The following is a 10,645-nucleotide window of genomic DNA, read 5'->3' on the forward strand; positions in this document are numbered from 1 at the left end:
GCATTCTTTTGGTAATGTTACATTCCCTTGGGAAAGTAAGATAACATGAACTAAACATGGGAATGTAAGCTTAAGAATATTATACATTCTTTTGAATATAGAAGAAATGCTTAGAAGATTAACTCAAACAATCCATATAAAGAAATTAAAAGTTGACATGTTTATCATTTTAAGTAAACTATATTTTATCTTTCATTTTATGATTATGTTATTCAATATATTATTATTTTACAGAGAAAATTGAGTTCAAATGGTGCTCTCTATATATAAAGAACCAAGTGAAATATCATTTTCTAAAAAATAAATAAGTCACTAATATTATTTTGAAATTTACCTTTTTAAAAAGTAGTGAGTTAGAACCACCTTAAAAGTTAAAAGGAACAAAGGATAAAATTTTTTATTTTTTTTTAAAAGCAAAAGGTTAGAAGTGTTTAAATTTTAAAAATATACATTATTTTAGATAAAATAAAAAGAAAAGTAAGATAAATAATTAAATTGGAAGAACTGAGTATTTGCTAACTTAATTAAGAAAAGATGTAATATAATTTCTTAAAAAAAGATGTAATATAATAAAATTTTCTACATTTTTATTAAATGTGGTTTTTATTGTATACATATTTATTTACTTAAAAATGAGAAGTTGTAAAACAAAATCCCATAAATAAAACTATTTAAATCATAACAATAATCATTGTCATCTTTTAGTTTTGATCTTCTCTTGACCCAATAATCATTTATTTACTTTTAACATCTAATTTAGTATAAATGAAAAAATTGATGACAAGTTATTGTTGCAGGATTGAATGATTAGCTACTCTGATTTTTAAAAACAAATTATGTGGCTCTATTGTTGTCGATTGATGATAAATTTAATATTTAGTATAGTACTTTTATACATATTCATTTCGTTTTATAGATGCATACTCATTTGCAAGAAATTGATAAGAAATGCACTAAATTAAATATTTAGTGAAATATATATTGTTTTATAGAGCAAAGATAAATAAGAAATTACCATTCGATGTGAGATTCCAGGATGTCTTTTTCATTTGGATTGTGCCACTCCAATGATTCCCACCATTCTTTCTCACTTTTACGTAAGTTGATCTTTTGAAAGGATGAAGGAAGGTATGGTTGTTTACTAGCTTCATCAATAGGAAGAAATGAAGGCATCCTCTTAATATTTTGACAACGGAAAATGCTTATTTCTTCAATGGAAGGGCAAACCATTTCTCTACCATTGCATATGCTTTTCAATTTTGGCAGCACCTCTAGTCCTAAGTGTTTAAGCTTGGGTAGACATGATATATTTGAGGATGATGACGGTCGGGTATTACTGCTGCCTTCTTCATCCCCAACTCCTATTACCACTTCTAGGTTCTCACACCATACTGCCTCAAGTATCTCAAGATTTTGGAGATTTTGCAATAACGCCTGTGACAACAACTTCTTCATACTATCACAATACCATATATACAGATGTTTAAGGGATGAGAAGGTGCAATCTGGAAGAATAATTACATCTTCTCCCTTAAACAAACTTACTAATCTTTGCGCAGCTTTTGGAGATGCAACTTCTCAGGACACTTAAATGGGGTGGCTGCATTTTCTATTATTTGTTCGCTATCCCAAATCCACTCTGCTTCGAAGGAATTATATACACGTAGTTCTCTCAGATTATTGCTCATTGATTGGAAATGGTCTAATATGCACCCATCTAACCCGTCACATTCCTTAATTCGTAAACGACAAATGTTTGCAGGAAGCAATACTTTAACTTCTTGACCTCTTTTCCCTTCAAAATTGATTTTATTGAAATAAACACTCCTCTCTTCACTTTCTGGCTCTGTATCACAGCAGCCTACAGATATGTGGTAGCATTTAAGTTGCTCAAGTTTTTTAACCAATGTAGTGTTGTTGAAGCTGTGCAAATCATCATAGATGTTTGTAAATTCTTGAAGATGTGTCAAACAATTAACTTCCTCACTCTGCAAGCTCGGACAATAGTGCAAATGGAGGCATCTAAGATTTCTTAGATTTGCTATTACCCCTTTCGGAATCTCCAAGTATTTGCTTGTGTGCCTCATATATAGATATTGGAGATTCACTAAACATCCCATGTCTTGAGGCAATTCCCTAATTCCTTCACAACCATCAATATTTAACACCATCAATTTCTTCAGCTTCTTCATTCCTGGCAAACAACTAATCCTTTCACAACCTTTAAGATATAATCCATAAAGATTCTCCAAATCTGAGATAGAATTGGGAAGACACTCCAGCCCTTTGTTATAACTTAAATCTAGGACACGAAGCTGTGTCCTCATGTACAACAAGAAAGATTCTGGGATTCTTTGAAGCTGCAAGGAATCCATGTAATAAGGCCTTTGCAAAATCAAGGTTGAAAGGCTAGGGCATCTGGGGGAAAAGTCATCTGGAATTTCTTTTATTTCACTTCTCATAAAAGAAACTCTCTCCAATTCAGCGATCCAATGTTTCTCCTCCGGAATTTCAGTGAGATTAGATTTAACCATGAACTTTGAGATCCTTAAAGCCATTTCTCTCATTAAATCATGCATCTTAACATACCCTATTCCGTTATACCATTCCCCCCCTTCCAATAAGAAAACCTTTTCTAGATGATTCAATATGGAATGACCTTCATCTCTATCTTCACATAATCCTTCTGCAATCAACTTTATTATTATTTCATCCTTCGGAATCTTATCATCTTCAGGATACAAACAACAATAAAGGAAACACTTTTTCCACTTTTCACGATCCAATTTGTTGTAGCTAAATTGGAGTATATCAAACACACCTTTTTCCAGCTGATCTCCCATTTGAGGACAACCATTTCGGAAATTCTTAATGGCATTCCTCCAACTGTGGTTATCATTCACCCCTCGCATGCTTGCAGCTAAAGTTTTGAGTGCCAATGGTAAGCCGCCACACTTTTTGGCCAATTCTTTGGCATGTTTTTCAATAGCATCAGTGAGCACAATATCCTTATCTTGTACTAAAACCTCCTTGAACAAATTCCAAGCTCCCTCCTCATTAAAAACATCAACTTTGAACAGCTTGTCGCATCCAATCCAATGGCACACATCTTGTAATCGAGTTGTTAAAATGAGCTTGCAACCCTTATCCTTATGAGGGACACCCAATTTCACCAAGTCAATTTTGTCCCACACATCATCCAATATGAGTACAACATTATTCCTCCCTAGATGACTGCATAAAATAGCAGCTCTTTGCACTTCATTGTCCACATCCGAAAATCCAATACCAGCACTTCTCGCAATGTTATCTTGTAATTTTCTGATGTTAAAATCTTGAGAAACTGTAACCCAGTAAACATTAGCACGAGGGTTTTCTTTGCAGATTTTGTTATATAGATGTTGTGCCAAAGTTGTCTTTCCAACACCTCCCATTCCATACACCCCGATACTAGTCACATTTGCATCCTCTACCCATCTATATATTTCTACTAAATTAATTTTAGATGCTGTCCCAAATAACTGATCAACATTGAGTTCATATGATGTACTCACATCCAGTGTAGGTTCAACAGTATTACTTCTGCCCTCTTCTCTAAGCTTTTTAACTCTTTCTGTCATCCCTTCGAGTTCTTGTGCTTTTATTAACTTCCGAGCATTCTTCATTATGAATCCCGCACCTTGTATGCTTTCCTTGAATGTTTCAAAGTTTGTTTCCAACTTATTTACTTGCTGAAGCCAACCCTCGACTCCTTGTTTCCTCTTCCTTTGCCCTCCTCTTTCTAAGTTCTTCAACTTTGCTTCCATGTCATTCGCCTCCATATGAAGTTGATCTACTTCAGCTTTTAGAGTTTCCAGATTTTCATCAAAATCCATATATCCTTCAAATTTACTACGTAATGAGAGTATCTGCTCCATTGCGTCTACCAAGAAAAAGCAATGGCCAACAAAATGAGTAATTTGAACAAACAAGAAAGCACTGAAGAGTTAAATTGGATAACAGACCACTATTTTGCATGCCTAATTGAAAACTGGAAATTTAACAGCTAGAAGCCTGAAATATATATGTTAAATTAGTAGGAAACTGAGAAATATTAAAACACAAAAAGTCGGATGACCACAGCTGGTAAATCGCTAATACTCGGAGGACCATCGGAGGTATTAACTCATAACGTGACGTTTGGTTCAAAAGAATAAAATGAAAAGGAATAGAATGTAATTCCAACAAGAATGGAATAACAAAGGAATAAAATAGGAATAAAAGGGTAATAAACATGAGATTATATAAGGAATCATATTTTTGTGTTTGGTTAGATCATGGAATAGAAAAAGAATATCATTTAAATAACTAAAATGTTCAATTCATATTCAAAATAAAATGCATACAAATATACAAATACTCACTGGCCTTCTAAAATAAAATAAAATAATAATTATGATGCAACATGATCATCTACATACCTTTAAGAGACCAGAATAGATCTATACCGGCCCGCAGTGCAACAGCCATAATTTGCCTTTAGAAACTGGAAGGATTTAACTTAACGGTAGCTTAACAGCAATGAAGAAGCCAAAAACCTAACACACAGAGAGGGATATACTTAAAATTTTCTTAGCTTGAAATAAATTAATTAACAACAAAGTCACCAGAGCTCTTCAAAAAAAAAAAATGGTCACCTGAGAAATTCATTGGAAGGAACAAAGAAACTTCAAAGAAACCCCCAAGCTAGAGTTATTTGCTGTTTCTGTAGGTACTGTACAATTTCTATTGTCTTATATGTGCACAATGAGAAATAATAATGGCATTGTTTCTTTTGACAAATTATGTGTATGGATGGTACCTACCAGTGAATTATTGTACTAAAGAAATTAGGATAAGATCGAATCCAATGCCACATATCTAGTTGGATGACCAAGACTTGTCTACGTCAAGAAATTTTGTTGTGATCCATAAATAAAAAAAAATATTTTTAATATAATAAAGATGTACTGAATATACATTATTTGATAATATACAAAATAGTGTACTTTCAATACTTAAATAACGTAGTTTTAAACATTTTGTAAAATAAAGTTTAAAAATAGAGTATGATGCTGATTGACCTTTTTGGTATAGAAAACCTAAAAATGCAACTGGGCTGGATGTATTCATTTTCAATAGGCGTAGGAGTTTTACTGATGTCTACAAACACCTAAGCAAATATTTTTTTTTGAAAGTACACCTAAGCAAATATAATTAAGAAGAATATAACAATTATGCATACCTTTATGAGTCCAGATCGAATAGTTAAAAGTAATCTGAAAAATAAATATAAATTATGTAAGAATTAATTAAAACTCAATAAAAATAATTTTACCAAATAAATTTAGGGTGTGTTTGGAAACCTGGAAAATGAGTTCTGGAAATCATTTTTCAAGTTTCCATTGTTTGGATGTGTCTGGAAAATCAAGTCAACGAAAATCATTTTCCGTTGACTTTGAAAAATATAATGTGATGTTTGGTTCAAAAGAATAAAAATAAAAAGAAATAGATTATAAATCCAAGAAAAACGGAAATGGTAATAAACATGAGATTATATAAGGAATCATATTTTTATGTTTGGTTAGATCATGGAATTGAAAAAGAATATCATTTAAATAACTAAAATGTTCAATTCATATTCAAAATAAAATGCATACAAATATACAAATACTCACTGGCCTTCTAAAATAAAATAAATTAATAAGTATGATGCAACATGATTGTCTACATACCTTTAAGAGTCCAGAATAGATCTATACCGGCCCGCAGCGCAACAGCCATAATTTGCCTTTAGAAACTGAAAGGATTTAACTTAACGGTAGCTTAACAGCAATGAAGAGACCAAAAACCTAACACACAGAGAGAGAGATATACTTAAAATTTTCTTAGCTTAAAATAAATTAATTAACAACAAAGTCACCAGGGCTCTTCAAAAAAAAAAAAAAAAAAAAAAAAAAAAAAAAAAAAAAAAAAAAAAAAAAAAAGTGACCTGAGAAATTCATTGAAAGGAACAAAGAAACTTCAAAGAAACCCCCAAGCTAGAGTACTTATTTGCTGTTTCTGTAGGTACTGTACAATTTCTATTGTCTTATATGTGCACAATGAGAAATAATAATGGCATTTTTTCTTTTGACAAACAAATTATGTGTATGGATGGTACCTACCACTCTACCAGTGGGTCAAGAATGTTTCCAAGTCAATTACTGTACTAAAGAAATTACTATAAGATCGAATCCTATGCCACATATCTAGTTGGATGACCGAGACTTGTCTACGTCAAGAAATTTTGTTGTGATCCATAAATTTAAAAAAAAAAAAATTTAATATAATAAAGATGTACTAAATATACATTATTTAATAATATACAAAATGGTGTATCTTCAATACTCAAATAACGTAGTTTTAAATATTTTGTAAAATAAAGTTTAAAAATAGAGTATGATGCTGATTGACCTTTTTGGTACAGAAAACCTAAAAAGGCAACTGGGCTGGATGTATTCATTTTCAATAGGCGTAGGAGTTTTACTGATGTCTACAAACACCTAAGCAAATATAATTAAGAAGAATATAACAATTATGCATACCTTTATGAGTCCAGATCGAATAGTTAAAAGTAATCTGAAAAATAAATATAAATTATGTAAGAATTAATTAAAACTCAATAAAAATGATTTTAACAAATAAATTTAGAAGAAGAAGATATAGATTGTGCAAGAATTAATTAAAACTCAATAAAAATAATTTTACCAAATAAATTTAGGGTGTGTTTGGAAACCTGGAAAATGAGTTCTGGAAATCATTTTTCAAGTTTCCATTGTTTGGATGTGTCTGGAAAATTAAGTCAACGAAAATCATTTTCCGTTGACTTTGAAAAATAGACTTGTTTTGGGGAAGTCATTTTCCAACTTTTACACCAACATCACACCACCACCAACATCATCAACACCATACCACCACCATCATCAACACCATACCACCACCACCTCACTATTACCATCACCACCACTACTGCCGCCGCCACCACCACTATACCACCACAACCATCGCCACCACACCACCACCACCAACATCATCAACACCACCACCACCACCATCAACACCATACCACCGCAACCACCACTACCACCGTCGCCGCTACCACCGCAACCACCGTCGCCACCACCACCACCATACCACCGCAACCACCATACCACCGCCATCACACCACCACAACTACCACCACCGCCGCCACCCCCACGACCATACCACCACAACCATCGCCCCCGCTACCACCACCACAATACCACAGCAACCACCGTCGCCGCCGCCACCACCACCACCAGTTATTATTATTATTATTATTATTATTATTATATAACAAATAACACCACTACCACTACACCACCACCACCACCACCACCACATTACCACCACTATACCATACCACCATAATATTTTTGATATATTATTAGTTATTTTTTATTTTATTATTATATTATTATACATGTTGTAATACTCTAAATAAAATAATTAAAATATTTAATTATACAATTCTACTCATTTTACAGAAAATGAACCAAACACACAAAAATATTTTTCCAGAATGCAACCAAACACTGGGAAGAAAAATATTTTTCGGAAAATGACTCATTTTCCAAAAGTCATTTTCCTACTTTCCAAACGGACCCTTAGAAGAAAGAGCTAGAGAGAGCATATTAACTCTTTTTTTTTGTTAATTTAGAGTAAAAGACATTTTTGGTCCTAGACTTATAGTGGCTTGGACAATTTTAGTCCTTTATAAAAAAAAATTTGCCATTTTATGGACAGAGTTATTGTGGCGAGGACATATTTGGTCCTCCGTCTATATTTCGAGGACATTTTTGGTCCTCCGTCTATATTTCTGTTAGATAACCGTATGAGAGAGGGGCAATTACGTCAATTTAGGCTATCTCCTTCTATATATTATATCAATGTGTGTTTGGCGGCTTCGATTTTCCTTCTATCTATTTGATTAGTAACCTGTTTGGCGGCTTCGATTCTCCGGCAATTTCTTCGTACAACTGCAACTTGGACTCTCCAACTCCTTCGAATTATGACCGAGAAGAAAACAAAACACACATAGATATAATAGATAGAAGGGGATAGCCTAAATTGACGTAATTACCCCTCTCTCAGATGGTTATCTAACAGAAATATAGACGGAGGACCAAAAATGTCCTCGCCACAATAACTCCGTCCATAAAATGGCAAATTTTTTTTATAAAGGACTAAAATTGTCCAAGCCACTATAAATTTAGGACTAAAAATGTCTTTTACTCGTTAACTTATGTATAATTAAGAATAAAAAGTTTTAAAATTTAGCATATATATTTTAAATTTGAAATTATTTATACTAAATAGGTGTGAGTCACAGTCAGCAAATTCCAATGTTTTTTGAGCAGGTATATATATAAATTTTTTATTGAATGAAAATCAAGAATTTTTCGAAAGTTAATGCTTCAGATCGAACAAACATTTGCTGCAGAGGAAATATAAAAAAATTCATCTATTTAGTCAAGAGAATATATGCATACCTGCAGCACAGCAACTATGGTTTGTGTTTTGAAACTAGAATTCAGTTAGCAGTAGCCTAGATGCAGATAGAGAACAGAGAGAGAGAGAGTCACCAAAGTCAGGAGAGTAGCCTAGATGCAGATAGAGAACAGAGAGAGAGAGTCACCAAAGTCAGGAGAGAAATTCAATGGAAGAAGAGGAGAAGGAAATTGAATGGAAGGAGTCATGAAATTTCAAGGAAACATCTTTTTTTTTTTTTTTTTTCTCTATTACATTGTAGTATCTGTCTACTGAAACACAAAGAATCAATAACGTCTCCACTGAGTCTTGAACTCATAATCTTCTAAATGAAAATGGAAGTCAAGTACCATTAGACCACATAGTCCTGGTAACATCTTTTTTATTTGTTATCCTTTTTCTTCTTTTCTCTTTCCGATCCATCTCTCTCCTACATTGATTCGAAAAAAATCAAGTAAATGCATACTAATGAGGTTTTTCTAATTCCTACCAAAAAAAAATGAGGTTGTTCTAATACTTTGTGCTATAACCAACTGAGCATTAAAATTTACACCTAACATGGTTGTTGTGTTGACTAATTGCCTATTGGTAGTCTTAAGATGGAAATTAAAAATCCAATAAAAAATAAATTTAATTAAATGAGATATATATAAGATGGAAATTAAAAATACTATAATACTAATTATAAAATTATAAATCATTTCAAATATATTACAATCTAACGTCATAAATCTTTAGATTGAGTTAAATTCTCAATCATATATGAAACAATTAGGTAATCCAATAATGAAAAGGCTTTAAAAGATATATAAGAAAGGAAAATGTAAAATGTACTCCAAGTGAATATAACTCTTAGTATATGTACATATATTATTGAATACACAAAAGTAAATGATGAATACCTTTCAAAAACAAAAGTAAATGAATAGATTAGGACTATGTGGTCTAATGGTACCCGAGTTAGACTTTCATTTGGAAGATTATGAGTTTGAGTCTCAGTGGAGGCGTTATTGGTTCTCTTATTACATTGTAATAGAATCAGTAGTATTCAAACAAATATATAAAAAAGTTATAGAAATAGTGGTCCCTTTATTGAACACCACATAGAGAGTAAAAAACAAAGTATGTAATGAAAATCGATGTAATATTGTAAGTGCGGAATAGAAAGAGTAGTACTACGTATAAATTTCAAAATTATTTCAAATAATATATTATAGTGCGGAAGAAGACCAAGACTTGTCGTGCTAGTCGTTATACGCGCTTTATTCATTAAACAAATATTTAATATAAGAACGGAATTATGTCCATTCAAATAAAAAATCATCTCTAAATGTTTTTTTTTTTATTAATAGAACAAGAAATACAGAATAAGCGTATAACATAAATAATTTTTTATAAGTCTTATATAAAACTACCTCACATAAAATGTATAATACATTTTAGTTAAAATGTAATACATTACACTCACAAAAAGTATTAAAGTTGAATGGGAAAAGTGTCAAATTGGCCCCCTAAGTCAAGTGGATAGTGCAATTGGGTCCCCTAAGTGAAAAAAGCTCCATTCAAGTCCTCTAAACCTGTAAAATTGTTCAATTAAGTCCAATATGACTTGTTTAACAGGTTAAATCGATATGATGTTGACACGTGTCTTTCTTATTTTATTTTTTAAAATAAATACTTTTTATTTATTAAAAATATTATTTTTTATTAATTAATTAAAATAATAATAATACTTTAAAAATTATTTTAAAAAAAAAAACAAAAAACAAAAAAACAACCACCGGCTGTCCGCGCCAGACAGTGGGTGGTTGTCTTCTTTCTTCACGGACAACCGTGGCCGTCCGGCCACAGCCGTCTAAGGAAGACGACTAGATGTCCATGACCGCCTTCCTTAGACGACCGTGAAGAAGGAAGATAGCCACTAGCTGTCCAGTGCAGACAGCCGGTGGCTGTTTTTTTTTTTTTTTTTTTTTTAATTATTATTATTATTTTAATTAATTAATTTATAATAAATAATATTTTAAATTTTTAATAAATAGAAAACATTTGTTTTAAAAAATAAAATAAGAAGGAC

General features: G+C 31.9%; 1 protein-coding gene across 5 annotated transcripts; it reads right to left on the minus strand.

The window, feature by feature from the left end:
* Nucleotides 1–1,098: 1,098 nt before the first annotated feature.
* Nucleotides 1,099–8,680, minus strand: LOC109172354 (probable disease resistance protein At1g12290). 5 transcript variants are annotated; one of them, XM_019321543.1, is made up of 4 exons: nt 8,574–8,680; nt 6,606–6,639; nt 5,754–5,818; nt 1,099–3,922 (listed from the first exon to the last, which is right to left on the minus strand). In XM_019321543.1, exons 3-4 carry the CDS (start codon nt 5,800–5,802, stop codon nt 1,545–1,547), a joined length of 2,427 nt encoding a protein of 808 aa, XP_019177088.1. In that variant the 5' UTR covers nt 5,803–5,818; nt 6,606–6,639; nt 8,574–8,680; the 3' UTR covers nt 1,099–1,544. The 5 variants fall into 5 exon arrangements, with proteins under 5 accessions (XP_019177088.1, XP_019177089.1, XP_019177087.1 ...); XM_019321544.1 differs by lacking the exons at nt 6,606–6,639; nt 8,574–8,680 and adding an exon at nt 6,011–6,210; XM_019321542.1 differs by lacking the exons at nt 6,606–6,639; nt 8,574–8,680 and adding an exon at nt 6,011–6,210 and having other exon boundaries at nt 5,754–5,870.
* Between the last annotated feature and the right edge of the window lie 1,965 nt (nt 8,681–10,645).

The sequence above is a fragment of the Ipomoea nil genome, unplaced genomic scaffold (assembly GCF_001879475.1).
Source record: "Ipomoea nil cultivar Tokyo-kokei standard unplaced genomic scaffold, Asagao_1.1 scaffold0415, whole genome shotgun sequence".
Classification (NCBI taxonomy): Eukaryota; Viridiplantae; Streptophyta; class Magnoliopsida; order Solanales; family Convolvulaceae; genus Ipomoea; species Ipomoea nil.

Coding starts and splice junctions, on each gene's coding strand:
- LOC109172354 (XM_019321543.1), bottom strand. CDS start 5,802: ATGGCTGTTGCGCTGCGGGCCGGTATAGATCTATTCTGGACTCTTAAA. Junction 3,923..5,753: donor TCTATTCTGGACTCTTAAAG/GTATGTAGACAA, acceptor TTTTCTTGGTAG/ACGCAATGGAGCAGATACTC.